Source organism: Scomber scombrus, chromosome 3 (genome assembly GCF_963691925.1).
Source record: "Scomber scombrus chromosome 3, fScoSco1.1, whole genome shotgun sequence".
Lineage (NCBI taxonomy): Eukaryota > Metazoa > Chordata > Actinopteri > Scombriformes > Scombridae > Scomber > Scomber scombrus.
The window spans coordinates 21,951,629-21,973,722 of record NC_084972.1 but is presented as its reverse complement, the minus strand read 5'-3'; the positions used below and the strand labels follow the sequence as shown (position 1 = coordinate 21,973,722).

At 38.5% G+C, this 22,094-nt stretch overlaps 1 protein-coding gene across 1 annotated transcript in view; it reads left to right on the top strand.

Moving 5' to 3' along the window:
• Positions 1-22,094, top strand: part of poc1a (POC1 centriolar protein A) — a 45,339-nt gene that overhangs the window by 7,592 nt on the left and 15,653 nt on the right. The window contains exons 7-10 of the mRNA XM_062445379.1: positions 446-473; positions 586-688; positions 5,203-5,271; positions 5,536-5,679. Coding sequence (XP_062301363.1) covers positions 446-473; positions 586-688; positions 5,203-5,271; positions 5,536-5,679 — 344 coding nt within the window. The remainder of the gene's footprint in view (positions 1-445; positions 474-585; positions 689-5,202; positions 5,272-5,535; positions 5,680-22,094) is intronic.

The window sequence follows — 22,094 nt, the reverse complement described above, 5'->3', positions numbered from 1 at the left end:
GAAGGAAACAGAACTGTGCTTCTGCCTCCGTTCCTCTGAATCCTCTTCTTCTTTTCCTCCTCCCTTCTCTGTTTCCGTCCCGTCCTTTTGTCCAACTGTAACACTCCTTTCTGCTGGTCCACTTCTGCTCTAAGGATGGTGTAGCATTTCCACCATTATCGTCTTCCTCATTTTCATCCCTGTCTACGTCTTCACTATATTTTACCTCTTTGTCTTTTTCCTCCATCTGATGTTTCACATTTTGGCCGGCTGGACTAGTTGGCGGACAGCTCACTGACTGTATCTGTTTGTTTGAACAGCTGATGGACTGGCTTGCTGGCTAGTTGTGGAAATCAGTGGCTTGCCAGTACCACATGTGGTCCGTCTGTTTATCTATCCCTCTGTACACGTTGCCTGTCTCTCATTCTGTTTTTATATTTTCTGTGTCACCTGTGCTTCTCCTCAGTCCGTGCCGCTCGCCAAGACTCTTCTTTGTTTTCTCTTTGATAAAAAAAAAAAACACTTTCCCCCTTCCCTCTTCACACCTCCAAATTTGTCATCTCCTGCACTCTGTCTCCATTTTTGTTGTTGTTCTTTTTGGCACAGTGGTGACTCCGCCAATCTGTTGGTGCTGGGAGCGCTCAGGGTGTTAATTGTCTCTCCAGTCGACGAACTAGAGATGGGAGAGACCCCCATCTGTTCAGCGTGGGTGTGTAGGTTTATATGGATGCTTGAATGTGTTGTGTGTATGTGTGTGTTTAGGCCTGTGCATGTATATGAAAAAACACATGATAGCTCTTAGAAAGTGTTGCTGTTGGAACTGACAAATGTGTTGTTTACCTAGCTTCAATAGGACCATACCTGGCTGGTAGGCTTGTGCTAATTTAGGTTAATATGTCTCTCTGTCTGACAGCTGACTTTTACTATGTGATCCAAAACTTTTTTATGAAGCAACTCTCCAACTAAGTACTTGAGATCACTTAGCTCTTAAAGACCCCATGAAACAGATGAGATGGTTGTTCTCTTGCATAGTTTAATGCACCCCTGCTTGAAACGGATCATAGAGTTGGACATAATGTCCGATGAGACTTGATCTTAGAAGTTTATAATAATACCACTTTGAGCGCTATGGAGCAACGTTTTTAACAGCAGGTCCCAGTTATGTTTGTATCTTGTATTTGTGCATGAGAACGCACATGTATGGTGCATGTTCGTGACGTGATACAAAGTCCTGCTATTGGTTTCATGCTTGGTTTCACTAAGGTGCCACTGATTCCTAAAATTTGCTCACCAGACACATTTCCTAAAAAAACGTGTGCATGTGCACTTAGTCTTTCTCTGGCTGAGCTAGCCAGCTGCCTGCATACAAATGGTACAAAAACAGTATGTTGATGCACTTAATACAGTTTGTAAATTACTTAAAGGTGCAGTGTGCAGAATGTAGTGGCATCTAGCAAAATGGACTTTACAGAAACAGAGTATAATATTCATATTTATTTTTTAATTAGTATGTAATCACCTGAAAATAAGAATTTGTATGTTTTTGTTACCTTAGAATGAGCCCTTTATATCTACATAAGGAGAGGATCCTCTTTGACTAAGTCTGCAATGTTGCACCACCATGATTCTGCAGTAGTACAGAACGGATAAACAAAACACTGGATCTAAAGAGGGACTTTTATTTACTACTTTAATACTTTTTTGCAAATTTTGCGGCCACCGTAGATTCTCCTACATGCTTGAGAACGAAGGGAAAGGGGTATTCAGTCAGTCGCAATCCGCTATCTCACCACAAGATGCTACTAAATCTCATGAAAAGAAGATTTCTTAATGTGTGTGACACTCAATGAACGTTCCTCACTGTTTTATAGCAGTTTAATTTGTTATAGGGAAAAAGGCTGCATCATTTCACCTGCATTATGACTGCAGCCACTATGCCTCATCTATTGCCTCCACTACAAAGGAGATGGCAGAGGAAAAAAGGGGTAGAAATGATTTGTCCCTGGGTTCAGGCTAAATAGTCTGTGTGTGCCTTTCTCAGCACACATAACTGTCAGCAACACATAGAAACATACAAACCAACAAGACAGTACTGTTGCTAGTGGTAGTTAAAGGACAAATGTAGATCTTTTATACACCCTAAAACCTATGGTGAGAGAAATCGACTGTACAGAAGGAGAACAGTGGAGTATCTTTCCTCATGGCAACAACCAAAAGAGAAATATGGCAGAATCCAGAGCGATGCGTCAGCTGAAGAGTCACTTCTGTTCCTCTCACACATTATCACAAGTGGAAAAAAATGTCATCTCATTTGAGCACAACAGTCTATCCACACTCTCCGCCTCTCTGTAGCCTCCTCACTTCTCATTCGACCTGCGTTCAACGTCTCTGTCCACAGAACCTGCCATCTGTCAGCTGCAGCTCCGGTGACCTGAGAGGACAGCGGCCAGACAGCAGAAATTACTGAACCAAAATAGTTTACATGTCGGCTCCACAGGAAGGAATCTACAGGGTTTATATTTATTGACTCATAAGTGCTGGTACTCAGTACTCAATAAGTTCAAAAACACATATACAGCGGGATATTTGTGTGATGTAAACAGTTTCCAGCTCAGATTACACTAACATTAAAGTGAAAAATGTGGGGGTTTCTGTGAGACTGTCTTGCAATCAGGGTGGATTAATACATTCAATAAAATGGAAGTGTATCTAATCCATATGAAAATACTTTCTATGTGAACTGGCCACAACCACTCTCCCCAATTCACCTTACCCTACTGCACCATTTAGCGAGCGCAGGAGATGGGAAACTGTCATGTCTTCAATCTGCTGATTGGCTGGAATAGTGTTGTGTGTTTACATGGCCATTTACAGAGCCAGAGCTGTGGATGAACACACACAGAACGTACAGCTGTGGACCATGAGGGGATATTTGCTGAATTTGACAAAAAGTATATTGGATTAGAATCACTGACTCTTCCTTTAAAATCTGTATCTATTTAATTCTTTGTCTTTTTTTGGGGAGGCTTTTTTTTTCTTATTTGACAGTTGACTGTAGAGATAGACAGGAAGTATGGAGCAACATCAAATGGTGGCGACTTTGCGAGGTGTATGTATGACAACAAAGCCAAGAGGACGTCTCTATACCTTACTTCTTAACTTGAAGTGGCAACATTTGTACTGCAACTTTTGTTTACTGTTGTAGAAAATATTTATTATTATTGAAGCTTTATTCAATTGTGTCGTTACATTTTATTGCACCACAGACAAAGAAACGGTATTTGATGTATATCGGTGCGGTACATGACTACAAAAATGTGTCCCACCTGAAACATTTTAGAAATACAAATACAGTGCATCAACAAAGATGTCAACTAAAAAAATGCAGTGCACAAAATAAAACCAGTACAAGCATGTCATCGTTTTTATTAGTCAGGACTTTATGGACAGCACCATGTGGGGCCTGTCTGGTTTCTGAAACCCCTGTTAATTTATCAGCATATAAAATGTGTCAGTTAGGTTCATTGCCCTGTCAGACTCAGACTCACCCTGTGTGTGTGTGTGTGTGTGTGTGTGTGTGTGTGTGTGTGTGTGTGTGTGTGTGTGTGTGTGTGTGTGTGTGTGTGTGTGTGTGTGTGTGTGTGTGTGTGTGTGTGTGTGTGTGTGTGGCCATGGCAAGTGCCAGCCTGGCAGCAGGCATTAGTCAGAGCAGACAGAACATGCTGTCTGTCAGGCCGTCGCGTTACCATAGTGACACTGTCTGCTTCTCTCAGGTGCTTCTGGGAAACCATTCCTCACCCAAACCAGCCTGTCTGGGTGCCAGCCACAGGACACAGCTCCTTTTTTTCCTCCCAGCAGCCTCCCTGTCCATTTCTTTTCCCTTCTTTTGTTTGCCCTCCCCTCCATCCTCTCTTTGAACGCAGTCAGAGGGCTTATACCGTAATTGTTGACCCCATTCTGAGATATTGTGGAAAGAAAAGAATAAACCAAGAGAAAGCGTGATTTCTGAATTTAAGAACCTGCATTGTCTCTGTGCTTCAGTTTCACACACATACATACACACGCACATAGAGCGTGCCAAAGTCCTGATGTCCCCAGGTGATCCTTCTTGGCTCTGATCAGTGTGTGACCTCAGCCCACCTGAGTCTCAGCTTTCTGTTATTGATTGCTCTCCCACATTGTTCTTACCACCAATACCAAAATTATGACTTTGATATGATACCTGCCTAAATATCTCAATACCAACACTGAAATGATACCACAGCAAAAACTTAAAACATCAGGAAAAGTAATGGAATAATTTATTAGCTGACAGAACATGCAAACACAATTTTTTTTTTTTTTTTTTTTTTTTTTTATCTTGTTGATCTGGATATTTGTGAACGCCTGAGTTTTAGCAGCTTGCACGTTATGGTAAAGTTAATATCACCAGTGTGAACGTTGCATTTGCATAGAGTTGTTTGCCACATTGGTAAGTTAGCTAAAAAGCTAAAGCCAAATTAAACTCTTGTCTTTGCCCTTAATTGCTTCATTGCCCTCTCATATTTGAGGGCATGTAATTATGTTATCGGTCACACTCGCTAACCTGTCGCTCTCTGAACTCCTTGATCAGGTCAGCATGTCTGGAATACATACTTTTATATGTGTATTTTTTGTGTTTTTTTAGGATAAATTGCATAGTGTTTACATGTTTTTACATCAATACCCACTCTTTCGCTGCAGATATATTGCTTGGCAGAAGACAAATATTTAATTATTCAAATTATTTAAAACCACTGTGTGTGGGATTTAAAAAAATGAAGGAATGGGTTCAAAGCAACAGATTGTCACCATTTTATTTTTACACAAACAAAAATGTACAGTATGCTATCAGAATAATTTCAGTCGCACCATCATCACGTAAACATTTCTCACTGATGCATAGTATCCAATAGATTGACACATTGCTAAGCTTTGATTTGTCTGTGCTACTTGTACTATATTTTATTCTTCATTTGAATGGTTTTTTGTTTTTTTTCATAAGTTTGTTTTATTAGAACATTTCGCAATACAATTATTTTCAATAAAGGTATAATCATGTCCAATTTTACATTTGTGTAGAACTAACAAACAACAAAAGGAGATCATATAAACACACACACACACACACAAAACCCACTCCCACGATGATCCCATTTATCACCATTTAATCCCATCTTTCTTTTCCTCTTTCTCTTACTACAGGGTCCAGTAACCTGTGTGGCCTTTTCCAGGACAGGAGAGTACTTTGCCTCTGGAGGGTCTGATGAACAGGTGAAGACTGATTCTAAAAATTAAATATGACGTAGCCTATTGATTTTCTCATTAGTGTTCTTGTGTCAAAGACCATGTGCCTTCTTCATGGTTATAATAAGACTCCTGAAAAAGAGCTAAGAAATCAAGAGTGCATTTCTTTTTGTGTGTGTGTGTGTGTGTGTGTGTGTGTGTGTGTGTGTGTGTGTATGTGTGTAAGATTGTTGGTAATTTGACTTTGGAGTGCAAGTTTGGAATATGTAATAATTTATATTTAACCTATAGGTGATGGTATGGAAGAGCAACTTTGATGAGTGTGGTGACACTGTCAGGGTGCAACACTCCGCTGCCCCCAGCCTGCAGGTCCCACCAGCCAGCTCCACAACTCATGCCTCCTTTAACTCACATCCATCTGTGCTCCACGGCCAGGTTAGTTCAGACAGCGGGAGATAAACACAGCAAACTGTTTCATTTAGATCCAGAGTTTTCTGTAGCTTCTTTGCACCCTTACAGACACACTCCTATTTTAATCTTAGAGATCCAGACACACACCAGTCACGCATCACATATCTTTTTTTCCCCACCTTCAAACCTAACTTTATGGTCCTCAGGGAACAAATATGTAAATGCACACTGTTCAGGACCTATAGTGTGTATAAGATGTGCAAAAAGCTTGGTTATGATGGTTTAAACGTAAGCTTTGTCTGGCTTAACCTTATAATAGAACAGCAGCACTCATATTTCAGTTGATTTTGCTGTTTCAAGATGTTCGAGATTGATTAGAGCACCATGTGATCATCTGGAACTTTGATTTGCAGCCCATGGATTACCTCAACCTTGTAGAAATGGAAAAACCTGTGTGTCTACAATTGGTATGGTTTTAGAGGGAGTAAACTACACAGTGATGATTTTGGTATTCTTAATTCTTAATAAAATGTGTGGAAAGGATAGATTAAGAAAGGTGCTCATAAAGGTTCCAAAATGTTATAAAAGCAATGTTTCTTAGAAAACACTAACTGGAAGTGTACACACAAATATATGCGCCAAAAATATGACAAAAATACACAGAAACGCATATACATGCACAGATGCCTCTTATTTCATGTTGCTAGTACAGCTGGCTTAGTTCCTTCATGCATATCCTTCCTTTGAAGTCTGCATTTTGGCCCAAAGCTACATTCGTATTGCTCATGCAGGGCAAGAAATACCTACTTAGACCTGCTTTTTCCCCCCACCTTTCAGACCTCATGAAATAAAAGAAATATGAATTTGTGCTCAGCTTATGTCTACATCCTCTCATGCAAAGCATATAGAGATGTTTTACAATATTGCATGTAGATTATAAATATATTAATAATGAAATATAAAAAACAATACAGTGATGAACTAATGGTTTTCTGCTAGATGTTTTAAAGCTACAACTTACAGTGATAATTGTGTTTTATGAACTGACACACTGACAAACTAAAAGAAGGCAATACTGCCTGTGCACATTGGGCTGACTTACTCCTCATATGGCATTTCCAGAATTCCTCATGATCATGGGTTGTTTTTTGCTGTTGTCCCATACAATCATATTTGAGCATCTTGTATCTTCAACATTAAATAGGTATGGCACATACTGGGGCTGAATAAGTAAAAAAAAAAAAAAAAAAATCTTTTTGCAATTATTTTGAATCATATTGTAATTTGAATATGATTAACACTATTACAGGGAATTAAAATATTTACATAATTATTCTCATTGAAAAACAAAATATAATATTTATGGAGTGATGTTTGTGGGATATAATATTCTGTAGAATATAACGTGTAGGCGTGGACAATCGCTGCAGCACAACAGTACTTGATTTTAAATGGTGTTTTGACACATATTTCACCTCAAACAAATATTACACTTCCTTTGATATGAAAATTGCAGTAGGTCATATTGATATTTTCAATAAAATTTCGATTAATTTTCCAGCCCAAGCACATATACTGTATTGGTAGTTCAGGTGTTGGGTATTATGATGGAAGGCTCCTGATAAAGAACCAAGAACACATGAATGATATTATTTGTATTGTCATTACAGTACATTTGACACTGTGCTATTCTCATTCGTCCAGTTTTACTTTATATGATATCTCAGAAGTTTTGATAATATCAATAAATGCCAAAGTCAATGGTAAAACATATTTAGATGTGAATCAAGCCCTCCAGCCTTTTAAGCCCATTTTGTGGCGGCATCTCCTCCATTTCTGTGACTTTAACCTAATAGAAGTTCATTCTCTGTTTTCAAAAGGAGTCTTGACTTGCACTGATTCAGCCACACCCTTTCTGACTGCTGTGTGTGCATTATCCAAGAAGAAAGTGTAGTTAATTTCCTGTTAAACAACCACCTTCTGTGGATCCATTCTAATAACTTCACAAATATAAAAGAATGTACATATAGTTTTGTTTTTTTTTAAACTACTTATAAAATGTTGTATTGAGTATTCAGTGTTAGAGGCAGGCAGTAGCTACTGTAGCTAGCTAGAGTTCAGGCTGATGTCCTGTAAATTAATAGAAACAGTGGAAGTAGATAAATTAGTGATGGATTTTTCATTTTCTGCCCTCACTGTTAATCTTTGAATAGCTCTCTGAGACAGCCTGTACATATTGTTTACTCATCTGTCTTAAACATAAACAATCTTCATAAAAAATGAAAGTAGAAACAATTGTCCTCCTTAGTACATTGTTTAAATTAACAGGTTTGAGCAAATGTGTTTCCTCCTCATCTCATCCTTGGCAGCGATTTGATAACTCATAATGTAAGGGCTGATGTTCATGTCGTCCAGTGTGTTATTATTATCGTTAAACTCGGATTTCCTAAAAATAAAGAGTTATAAGGAAGTGATATCATAAAATGAGTGGACATTAGCTTACAAGTGATTTTGACTTTCAAAAGTCCACATAAAAATTTGCAAAATGTCCAAACTGTGGCTTTAAGCTGAAACCGCATCAGGTCTGCTTGTCATCTTAATACAGATGCTGCAGCGCAAACTCATTGCAGTTAATAATTAGGGCCCGAGCGGCGACTGCAAGTCGCCTGGCGAAAGCCCTATTGAAATTGTAATGTTTATTATTAGGGCCCGAGCGGCGACTGCAAGTCGCCTGGCGAAAGCCCTATTGAAATTCGTTCATGCCCCAACGTGCAAGTGACCCCAAAGTGCAAGTGACCCCAAAGTAATCAAGTAATCAAGTAATCATGTGGTATGGAAGACCCCCGGGGAAAAATGCTATATTGAAATTGTAATGTTTATTATTATTATTATTATTATTATTAGGCCCCGAGCGGCGACTGCAAGTCGCCTGGCGAAAGCCCTATTGAAATTGTAATGTTTATTATTATTATTATTATTATTATTATTATTATTATTATTATTATTATTATTATTATTATTATTATTATTATTATTATTATTATTATTATTATTATTATTCTTCCGACATTTCTTGCCCCAATTTCGCCCCTTTCCCAAATGCGAAAATGCTTATACTTTTGCACGGACGTCCGGCCTCATCTGAAATTCGATATTTTTGGGTGGTCGCACATGGTCGATGCAGAATGGCGGAATAGCGCCCCCTACAAAGTCCAAAAATGCCCATAGGGAATTTTGCTAACTTTGTCCTATGCTCACAAAATTCGGTACACATATGTATTATACCCACATATGCAAAAAAGCCTCTTGACCTCATGACCTCAACCCAACAGGAAGTCGGCCATTTTGGTTTTGATTTTTCCCGCCTAAAATGAACTCCTCCCACAGCGTTCGCCCGATCAAGTTCAAATTAGGTACGCAACATCTCCAGACCTAGCTGAGCTTAAGTTGTGCTCTGCGCATCCGTAGGTCAAAGGGCGTGTCTGCCAGGGCTCAACTAACTTTGGCGTGCTCGCCATGTACATACTAGTGGCTCTCACGCCCACATACTTCATCCAATCAACTTCAAACTTGCTGGAGTTGATGATGGCTCCGCCCTGAACGTCCCAATATATTAACTTCCCACGTAACTCATAGCGCCCCCCCGGTGGTAACAGGAAGTTAACTAAGATTCATTAAAATTACATACTTTGCCCCATCAACTTCATTCAGAACCAGTTGGTGAAGCTACATTATGGCGTCCGTGTTGCGACGCGGCGACCATCAATTCCTCGCCATGAAAATACGTTTGGCTTTTTGATGGCTTTATTGAACTCGTATCATCATGAAAATTGGTACACAGGTCCAGGGTGCCGACCTCAACGTCTCCATTCGCTCATAGGCGATCTCACTCGTGTCGCCCCCTAGTGGAAACAGGAAGTGCCATATTTTACATCATCATTGTGCGATTTCCACAAAACTTCACATGTGTAATCACTGTCCCACCCTGAACGCAACCGCTTGTGTTTTGTTACACTCTACTGCCCCCTGGTGGATGAACCATCAACCTCTCATAACTCCTTCATGCTTTGTCCAATTCACTCCAAACTTCACATGACTGATGAGTGGCCGCCCTGAAAACACCAGACCACACCAGACCATATGTGTAACTACCTGTGACTGCCCCCTACTGGATGAACGAAACATTGCATTTTTGGCCTCCTTCCAGGTTTTTTCTCACTTTCTGCTTCACGCCACAGCCCTGCCATGCCTCAGGCCCCGCGGTGGCATGGGTGAGCGAGGGCCCGCCATCGCCGCTTGCGGCTTTAATTAACTATTGAAACTGAATCAAGAATATTGAAAGTTAGACTTCAAACTAGGACTTGAACTAATATTAATTTTTATTATGGATTAATCTACGGATTATTTTCATGATTAATATGTGAATTATTGAATTATAAAATGAAATACAATAAAAAGGTGAAAAACACCCATCACAACATCCTGACTCCAAAGTGACTTCCTCAAATGTCTCATTTTGTCCAACTGACTGTCCAAAACCTACTGTAACATCTTTACATTTACAGTAAAAGTACAGTCAAATCCTGGTCTTGAACCAGCGAATGTTTGGTATTTTTGCTTAAAAAATTACTTGAGTGGGGTTATTTATTCATTCATTCATTTATTAATTTATTAATTCATTCAATCATTCCGTTTCTTTCCCGCTTATCCTCTAGAGGGTCGCAGGGGAGCTCAAGCCAGTTGCAGCTGACATTGGGCGAGAGGCAGGGTACACCCTTGACAGGTTGCCGGTCAGTCACAGGGCTAACGTGTAGAGACAGACAACCATTCACACTCACATTCACACCTACGGGCAATTTAGAATCACCAATTAACCCAACCTGCATGTTTTTTGTCTGTGGGAGGAAGCTGAAGTACCTGGAGAGAACCCACACAGGCACAGGGGAGAACATGCATACTCCACACAGAAGGGCTCCAGCTGGTCAGTGGGTTTAAATCCAGTGGCCATTTGATTATAAAAATAGTCAACAGTTAATTTTCTGTCCATCCACTAATCAATCAAACGACTAATCATTGCAGCACTAGTGCAAAACTGTTTCGCCACAATCTCCATTCAGTAGCATTGCGAATATTTTGATCATCGAATCACCTCGCCAGCAAATGGAGTTGCACAGTTTTCACAGTAATGTAAATGTAAATGATGCAAATTACCATCCCTCTACAAACTTTTAAGTTTTGTCATCCATGTTGGTTCAGAGGTTTTCTCTGCTCAAAATATTAATTAACGTGCAGTCCTATATTGTGAATTACAACACTTTTTTTTCATTGTTCTCTCTTACTTTAGCTTATCTTACACAAAGCTAAGGAAAGTCAGTGTGTGCCTTCTGCTTGCCTACCTTCAACACCACTGAAGGCAGAAGAGCTGAAAGAGTTGACCCAAAGTGAATTGATCAGAAACAAACAAAGAAAGATAGCAGTGCATTAGTGATGTTTAAATATTAAAAGACCTTGTCAGATGTCTCTCTTGCATACTCACACACAAAGGGGACAAGGAGTCATAGGCTGGCTGGGGAACCTCAGGGAATGGTTTGGATTTCAACCCTTTGACTGCAATAGTGTTACTTACATCAACAAGGGCACAGCCAAGGTCCTCACACACACACACACACATACACAAAACCTCTCTTTCTCTCCTTTCTCTTATTGATTGTACTGATGTAAGGTACTGATAACCGCAGTACTAATAATAAGCAAATGTATCTCACAGGTGAAAATAATGTCATAATACTCGAACTTTAAATTCTAAGACTTTTGAAAAGACATATAAAAGATTAACAGAATTGATGCAGATAAGAAATGTAAGGTAACAATTGTAAGGAGAAAATGTATATTTCTTTTGATGTACTGCAGTTCTCAAGTCACATCAATCTTTCAGGATTCACTTTTTGTTGATGCTATATGGATGCAGTTATATGTAGTTAGAATGATTACACTGAACATTTACCAAAGAATTAGGTACATTTCCCAGAAAACGTTACCTTAGCAACTCAACAATGGCAGACAGTTGATTTAGATGTTGGTCTATAGATTGTTTTTTTCCCACACCTTTCTTAAAAGCTTTAACAGTCATCTTAGGCCCAATGATGGCAAAAAGTATTCTGAACCAAGTGTTTAAGCAGCCGCCGCTGTGTGAGGGCAATTATTTCTAACATCTGCTTCACATCAACTTGAACAATGTAGGCGCATGGCTTTCAATATCCTTTTAACACCTGTTTTCCTAATGCCATCTACAGACCCTTCGGGGCTTTTTTTCTTCTATGACTGTCTCTTGCTGCTGTGATACAGGGTGGTAAATGGATTTTAATAGCTCTCCCACTCGACAGGCGTTATTACAGACTTGCCTCAAAGGGTGATTTGAAAATGGGCAGCTGGACCATGTGAAGAGACATGATTAGTGCAATGTATGAAATGTATTATCTTCTTCTGAGAACTACTGTTCTTGTATAACCCTATTGAACCCATTCATTGACATATGGTTTTTCAGCAGTAATGGAAAAGCAATACTTTACATTTGCTTGATTAAGAAAAGTAGTGCAATTTAGTTTGACTCTGGTGTTCGTGTGGGCTCTTTATCCTCTAAAAAGCATGTATGGACAAGATGTACACTTAATTGATGGTACATGTATTTGATTTTTACCCTGTGAACCAAATAATTTCAATCTGTGTTTTGGCAGCTGAATAACTTGTTGGTTGTTGTCTGGTCAGATTAGCTCAACTCATGTAGGTAGCGTTATCAGTGTAGTAAACACAGATTATAAAGCAGAGGTCAGAAATCCTCCATTATCCAAGGCTATGCTGTGCGGTGATGGGGTTGAATCCTGTACTAAAATCAAAGAACAGCATTCGAACAGTTGTTTGATTTGTCAAGGTGGGTCAGTGCAAGGTGAATGAATGTGGAGATTGTATCCTCCAGGGAGGCAGCTGGATTTCTGAAATCACCACATCACGACAACATGCGAGAATTCATCTTTCCAGGTTTGAAGTTATGCGCTGTGTATGAATCACCAGTGGTTCATACCAACCAGTGATAGACAGTGATGGTTCATCCAGTCACCTGCCAAGGATTTTTTGTTTACTACAGGCTGTTATGGCCCTGCAGAGAGGGTCTGGGTTGTTGTCCTCAAAGTGTGCATAGAAAGTGTTGAGCTCATTTGGCAGAGTGGTGTCAGATTTTGGCACACAGCTGGTTTTGGTTCTGTAGTCTGTGATTTGCCACATGTGGTACGGGTTTGTGTTATTGCTAAGGTGCTCCTCAATCTGTTGCCTATAGTTATTTTTGGCAGACTTCATGGCACTCTGGAGTCTTTTTCTCAGTCATGACATAATCAACACATTTACTAATGACGCTGGTGACTGATGAGGTATGGCTGCTGCCTTGAACAACAACAACAACAATCCTCTGGATTATCAGAGAATGTTTTTAAGAATTTTACGAAGTGTCGGGAACACAAACAAAAGCAATAAAGATGACTGCTACGGGGGGGGGGGGGGGGGGGGCTTTAACCATCTGGTTTGTTTTGTGAATATGATTTACACTGTGGATGTGATAAACATTGCATGAATTAAAATTACTACAGCTTCGTGTCAAAATATTAGATTGGAGAAAAAAAAGACAGAACCTGACCTGGTGGAGCAGCATCTTTTAGTTTTTTTACCTTTGATGTAGGAATGTAGGACGTTGACTGTAGGAACTTTATGGAGCCACCCTTGTTGTGGTTTGTATCAGCTGTTACCATCAAAGCTTCTTATTCAGCAGCAGGCACCATATCCAAAGGGATCAGTTCAGCATTAATTGAAACAAGAAATAGAAAATATGTGTTTTACTTTACTTCACACACTAGTTAAGTTTTCCTACAAATACATATTTTGACTGCTAATCATAATCTACAAATGTTATAATATTTATGATGAATATTTATGCACATTTAGAGTATCTCTACACACACACACACACACACACACACACACACACACATACACACACACACACATACACACATTAACCTCAGTCTAAGTAAGTTCCTGCATTTCTTTCATCCCCTTTTATGAATTGTCATCTGCAAGTTGTAGCAGTCAAAGTAATGCTAGTAGCTGCACTTGGAAGTGCCAACTTACTAGATTTTCCTCATTTATAATTTAGCCATTTATAATTTATTATTAATACAGCCCCTTTCATCTATCATAAACTGCTGCAAGTTTCACACGTGTCGCCTGGGAGGAAGCAGAGAGGAGAAAAATGTCACCAGCTTGCTTAAATGTATTCATTTTTCTTCTCTCTTGGAAAGAGTATTCAAAGGCTGTATGTGTTTAAAGGGAGAGAAAAAAACAGAGAGGTGCTCTAACGCAGGAAAAGTGGATCTAATGTGCTGTTATAAATTGACTTATTTTCAGAGAGGGAGAATACAGTAAACAGGATGTTCTTTCTGAAAGCAGCCGTGAACACCACTGCCACTCATATATCCAAAAGCCAGACTGCAAGATAATTAAAGAGATGCAGAAAATGTGAATATTATCAGCGTGTTTACACTCAAGATTGTTGTATGTGTTACACTTATCATAAAATATCATATCATAAAACTGTAATCCTATTAATTCAGACTTACTTGTCGAAAAACCCAAATAATTTGAAAAAACAATACCAAACCATATCTCAAACATGTACAATTTATGTACTCATGGCTCAAAACTAGGACGAACCACTCTCAGCCAAGCAAATAAAGGGCAGGCTTTTACATGCACTCAAAGAAGTAGCAGAAAATGGCTAATTTTGCACAGTACCTAAGTGAAGTTGTTACAGCAGTACTACTTACACATAGTATTTTACATACAGTAGCAGTCGAAAGTTTGGGTATACGACCATGTTTAACATAGACATCTGACATTATAACAGTATATAAATCACCAAAAGCTAAAATGCATTGTGTGTTACTATATCCTGAAAACAATCATATCTGTATGCTATGTGTCAGACTTTTCAAAAACTAATATAAATTAAAATACCCCTCCAAAAAAGAAAAGAAACATAGCATGTTATGTCACCTTTAATGCTTATATTTGTCATCATGTGCATAACATTTTTGTGAAGATTTGAGGTACTTCAGATTAAAAGAATAGTGTGTCCTATATCTGGTTAGAAAAATAGGTCACACTAAAAATAATTTGATGGGCATTATCTCAGTCAATTACCAAGCAACATGTGGAATATGTATCTTAAAAATATTTTCCTGTTTGTCCAGAACAGCATTAAACGGCAACAGCTCCCTTGAGGTTTTCACAGTACTACTGTAGCAAAGACTTGTGGGATATCCTGCATTTGTATGCTAACAAGGTCATCAGTGTTTTATCTCTAAAGTGCCATGTTACTATTTTTTCCCCAGTCAGTATCCTGCACTGTCAGAAAAGAAAATAGGAAAAAAACAGGAGCTGGGGCCCGAATAAAATATTGTAAAATAACAGAAAATAGCTATCTCAATCTTGTATATATATTTTTTGCTTTTTAATGATTAATAAGGATATATCCACCTATAAAAACAATGACATTTTGAAAATGTACTGACCCTACTATAATACAGTTAATGTTAAAATTATAGAATTGTACTGTTATGAATTGAGTTTAACTACACATAATAACATGTTTACATGAAGTCTTGTATATTTAATCAATATTTAATGCCACCAACAAACATTTGATCTACCTTTTAAAAAAATTGAAACTACTGTTGTTAGGTAATTGGGTTTATAATTGCATCATTATAATTAATTTAAGATCATATTCAGTGTAATGCTAGTTGCACAGTTTTTTTTTTACATTAAACACGTAAATTCACTATATTTCTGTTATTTTATTGACATTTTCATGTCAATAAAATAATTAAAAACTACTTTCAGATTATTGTGCTACATACCCATTAAGCTCAGAATATGGACAGAGAACCTCCTCAGTAAATGTTTTAAGCTTTTCCAAAAGATAAATTAAAGAATCTCTGAGATAATTAGCAGATCTGGCTTTTGGTAGAGAGGCTTGGGGGGGCAGCACTTCAGCACTCTAGTCTGTGTCTAAATCGTCTTATGTGACCTAGGTGTTAAAACCATCTCTTCTTGCTATGCCAAACATCCAGTATTACACAATTCTGCCTTGGGTTATAATTCATTTCTCCAGGAAGAAATTGACTAATGAGACAGTAATGCTGTGTTTATTCATACAGAGGCAGAGGCCACCCATGGCCACTGCCCTCTCAGAATCAAATCCACAAGGAATTCATAAGAAGCTAATTTTATATGCTGATCCTTTAATGTACTTGGATACGAAGCTCCATGATAATTTGCCAGCGATGGGCACTATACCAGGAACATGTAGGCCTATTTGTTAAACACAATAAGCCAGCTTTAAAATGAGGTCTCTCCAGCTAAAGACTGAGAATGTGTATGGTTCAGTCAGGCTGTCTCTCCGCTCAACACAGCTGAGCAAATCTTTATTTGCTGCTGTTTCAGTGTGTGAGAATAGATGCATCGATGTGTCTGTATGTGCGTGAGTGCCAACCATTGCTGACAGGCAGATCAACTCTCTGATCACATCCGCCCTTCCTGTCTCTAGCTTCACATCTGGGTCTTTCTCTCATTCACGTGTGCAGACAGACGAGCTGCACACTCACAGCAGGCTTCCCTTCACAGCTCAACACACACACACACACACACACCACTGTACTGTTCAGCTCAGCTTTAGGATGTGGATTAGACAGTGGGGAGGGGGATCTGAGACTGCAGTAGCTGTATGAACTTCATCATTATTTCATTCATCGACAGGAGTGGATAAGGCGCTGTAACTACGCTATAGCTGAGAAAACTTTGCGGTCACTCTCCTCGATTAAAGACTCAACAAGATGGGGAAACAATATAGCACAGATTCATTTAAGACCTCAGAGTATTGCACTGGGGACTACCATTCCTAAAATATGTGTTTGTGGTTGCGTGTGTGCATCATTTTAGAATGGTAGTCCCCAGTGCAATACTCTGAGGTCTTAAATTGAATCTGTGATATTATTGTTTCCCCATCTTGTTGAGTCTTTAATCAGAGGAGAGTGACAAGGGAGCGTTGAAGACAAGACAGCAATGAGTTAAAGACAGCCTAATGGTCTAGTGGAGCGAAAGAGCATCAGTGAGGAGCAGAGAGAGGGAGAGTGAAAGGTAGGAGAGTGGGAAAACAGGGTGAGCACGTGAGCTACCCAGAAAACACTGCACTGGAGAAAAACAAGATGGGGAAGCAGTATCATGACAATAATTAAAAGAGAAAAATTGAGAGCCATTACAGACACCTGTTCATCCCATGAAGATGGAGAGAGATCGAAAGAGATATAGGGATCAGGAGAAACTGGCAAAAAGAGGAAGAAAATGGAGGCAGACAAAAGAATAGCAGGGAGAAAGAAATGTTGTAAGAGGTGATAAAAAAGAGTGAGAGAAAGGGTCAGAGAGAGATTGTAAATGAGAGTGAGGAGTTGAGTAAGTAGCTTTATTAAAAAGGTTGAATGAAAAATACCCTGGCTTGTTGATTCTGTGAAATATAGTCTAATCTAAAAGCATAAGTCAGAGCTGACTCACATCACAGGCTTCATTCATCAAAAAGCATCACTCGCAGTTGGTCAACTGTTTGCTTCACTGTAATTAACTGAGATATCAGCAGCTGGTGAAATGATTTGTCTACATATTATGGTTATATTGTGACACACACACATACACACACACACACACACACACACACACACACACACACACACACACACACACACACACACACACACACATATCTTCTCCCTGTCAATCAAAGCCTCAGATGGCAAGAAAGGTATGATCCAGTCCTGTCTTGCTTGGGAACAATTCAGGACTGCAAAGGGTTTTTTAACACTAAAAATGTAAGACAGAAAAAGATTTCTCCTATAGCAGAAGGACAAATCTCACAGTATAATCCCCAGCAATGCCATCTGTGTTTGGAGTAATTTAAATCAGAAGGTGGGTCTGGATGATTTGCATGAATGTGAAGTAAAACACATACATTATACTTAGAAAAAAGATTTCTACTATAGCAGAAGGACAAATCTCACAGTATTATCCTCAGCAATGCCATCTGTGTTAGGAGCAATGTAAATTTGGAAGGTGGGTCTGGATGATTTGCATCAATTTAAAGTAAAACACATACATTATCCTTAAACGGTCAATTTAGACTCTTAGGCCTGTTAAATAGCAACAGTTAGTGTCAGATAGCTTCCTCCTCCTAGGTCCATATTGTAGTTTTGTATTGTAATTGTCATATATCTTTATATGGATAAGGGAATTTAGTAGGAAAACTGAAAAGATTTGGGGGGGCGCAGTTTGATAGTTGGTGGTCCTAGGGTTAGTGTCAAACAAACCGTAGCACCACTCATACCGCAGCAAAAAAATTAAAATAAGAAAGGAAAATCAATCTAAAAACATCACTATAATGTTCCCTGGTTTGTCCCAGTATGGTATCTCAGACCCACAGAGAGAGGAATAAAAAATTATAATTAGATATGATAAAATGATTATTTCACTCACGTCACCTAAAGTAACCAGCAGTTAAAGCAGAGTTATCAATAAGGTAATATGCTTAAAAAGAGACACCACCATGTATATTTTAGTTATTGTGTCTTCAGTCCTGATTTCACTGTAATCTGTTAGTTGTTGCAATACCTAAACAGGACAATAGATGGCACATTAAGCACTATACACTGCTAACTTATTTAACTTCTTATTTTAATAATGAAATATCTTGTGTGGGACGGCTCATGACTCTTCCAGCAACAACTCCTCTGACCAATCAGTGGCCGGCAGTCTGTTGACGTCACATTTAGTATCGGCTCGGCTCGCTTGAAACCTCACCAGAGCAGGTACTAAAAAAGTACCAGGTACCAGGTACTATCCCTACTGGAAACGGAAAAAAAACCGAGGCGAGTCGAGCCGAGTCGTGCTGGAACTGTGTAGTGGAAAAGGCTGGTGCCCCGCACAAGTACATATAGAAATGAATAAAATACCATTTGGAATCGATTTATAATGAATGCTGACAGGTGCTGAGAGACTAACAGGTGCATTTTACAAGCAAATACTTTGTATTTCATAATTATTTAGCATTATCTAATTAATTTATATTTACTATGTTTAAGTAGATTTTCTCTAGATATTTGGAGGGGGTGGCGCCCCAGCGCCCCGCATTTACCAGCCGCCACTGCTGCAATCATAATTTAAATTGAGATCATTTTGTGGTTTACAAAGTAATTAAGATAATATATGACCATTTAACTCACATTTATCAACATATTACTTTAGTAATATGCTTGAGTTTTAATTAGCAGTCCAATATAAATATGACATTAAAGGGATGTTACAATTAACAGCTGCTGAGTTGGTGTATTATGAAAGTAATAATGACACGCTCCTGGTAAGTCACGTCTTGTTTTGACATTGAACTGACAACCCCTAATGCTGCTGTTGACAGATCTGCACTGTGGCAGTTTGAGCTAACATAAGCATCATGAATTTGCAGGACAGACTGCTTTACATTTCGGAGCTTTTGAGCTTAAAACAATGATAGAGTGTAACTAAAGGTTTGTCATTTACTCTCAACAACTACCTGTTATTGACATGAGAACATCACCTGCACAGAGAAGATTCTCCTCTCTGCTGGTCTTTTATGAACATATGTGCATAAAGACACAACTCACTTTTTATTTTTCAAACATCAGAAATTATACACGGTGGTGTTTCTGATTCCACAAAATCATATTTGAATAAAATGTACAGACACTGTAGGGATGCAATGGATCACTAAACTCACAGTACAGATTGTATCATGATGTTTGGATTTTGGATCAGCAAAAAACTTTGCTCGCCATTTATTTTGCAAAACACTTAAAGCAAGGATCTTTTGCCCATGGCCTTAAATACAAACAACATTTCAGATGTCCATTAAAATATATTAAAATATATAAAATAACCAATATCCAATTGTTAAATTAAAGTATATGAGGCATGATAACCTTCTTCCTTTTAATATGGTAGTGAATAAAAAGCCTTTTTCCACATCATCAAAACATACCAACATGAACACATTTTGTCTTGCAGTTCAGCTTGTTGAAAAAGCCACCAAACAGACATTCACCAGGGAAAAGTGTTTTCAAAAAAATTCTGACTCATAATTGGTAGGAAAAACACAGGTGTTAGTAATAATTTTAACGATGGCTCTTAAGCAACTAAATGGAACTCAGCCATCACTAATTTTATTATTTACATCTGTGCTTTTTCTACTGTGACATGTCAAAATGTTTGCCATGAAATATGTTTATCATCAAGACAACAGCCAAGAATTCCTTTTTTATTGTTTTGCCAGCTCACACAATTAACAATAATTACCTACAGGTGATCAAATGTACCAAACTTTAATTGGTAAAGCATTTTAAGATCATGTTAATTATCATAGTTGCTGCTACATTACTTTCTCTCCTTGACTTCCCATGCTCTCTCGCCACTGTTACTGTGACTGTGTGTACTGTGATTTTGATATGCTTAGTGTTACTTACCAATATTTACATTATAAGATTATAAATCCTGGAGCAGAGTAGGTGATTCTTATTTCCTGACTCACACTGTCCTCAGTAAATGTTTCTAATGGCAGAGATTTTTTTACTTATCGGAGCACAGGTGTAACTAATAACCTTAATGATCATTTGTTTAAAGTTAAAGTGTGCCAGCATGCAGAATGCATGACAGCAGAGCTTTGGCACCTAAAAGGAATGCAGCCATCATTAACGTTATGAGTTACACCTGTGTCTGACAAGTCAAAGTGTCTCTGTGCTGCCTCTGTGCTGTACTGCGAGAGTTGTAGCTGTAGTTGCAAGGATTTTTCAGGTTTCAGTGTCCGTTGTATCAAGTAGTCACACCCCGCTAAGGATTCAAATCTGTCTCTTCTTATACATGTCTCACTTCTTTTCACTTTTTCCTTTTATTCTCAGAAAATTTCAGTAGGGGGAATTACTCTGTGCGTGAATATGTGTTTATTTGCTCGCGTGTGTAGTGTGATGAATGGTTTTGCATGCAGCTTGCAGGGTGTATTGATGGCTGGCTATGTCAGACTAAGAGTTTAATTTGGGCCTCAGGAAATTTTCCACTGTTGGTTTTTCCACTCCAGGTGATTCATTAGGAGGGTAGTTACTGTGTGTATTGTGTTTACGTGCACGTACGCGTGTGTACACTTTTGCATATTAGGGTTTTCCCTGGCCCTACATGAGGCTGCAGCAGTACAGGATGTGTTGAGTTTGCAGAACAATATATTGTCTCAGCATCAACAATGAAATGTACACAAGTCACATTGCAAAGGATGCTATGTTACGAGGTAAATGAATGGTACAATGGTACACTGTATAAAACCATTTTACTGCTTGATTACAAATGACAAGTGGAAACAGTAGGGTCTGCTTTTTCATGACTAATCTGGGAGACAAACAGTGTGGTATTGTTATAATAACATAATTTAGTCTGATTTGTCTTCAGTTTGATTGTTGAGCAGACAAAGAAAAAATATACCAACATGTGGATTTGTACTGTGTAGAAGAGAAAAAACTTTTTAAAACAAACTGTTCATGAAAAAATGCTACAGCTGTCATTTGAAAATAGGGTAACTAATTATTTAATAATGTATTTGTCGATTAATCGATTTGATTTATTTAGTATACACAAACAAGTTTTTCCAAAATGCCAATCAAAAATGATTTTCAAAATGTCATAAAATGTCTTAAATTTGTATTATTCATATTCAGTCTAAAAGGAAACAGGAAAAAATGATGATGAATTTACCAATTGTTACAGCTGTATTTGAAAATATTTTGTTTAAAAAAAAAAAAAAAATCCAAACGTCTTATTTTTTGTATCATTTCCAAGCAGTGGCCTTTGTCCATGTGGTGCTTTTTCAACTTTTTAGGCGTGTGTGTGTGTGTGTGTGTGTGTGTGTGTGTGTGTGTGTGTGTGTGTGTGTGTGTGTGTGTGTGTGTGTGTGTGTGTGTGTGTGTGTGTGTGTGTGTGTCACCAAGTGAATATGAAGTCCATGTTTGCCTCTGCTTTTCTGTATGAGCATGTCCATGTCCATGTTCATGTGGGACCAGTGCTTTGTGTCTGTGTGTGTTTAAGCAGTTGTTTTAATACAAAGCTGTAAGTCGTACACTCAACAAAAGTTAATCCAGTCTTGGTGGAGCTTGTAGGCTCAGCAGAACGGCCCTCTTATCTCTTCTATCTCTCTCTCTCTCTCTCTCGCTCTCTCTCTCTCACTGCTTCTTTGTACAGCCAGCAACAGAAGATCAGAGTGGTTCATCAGAGTCACA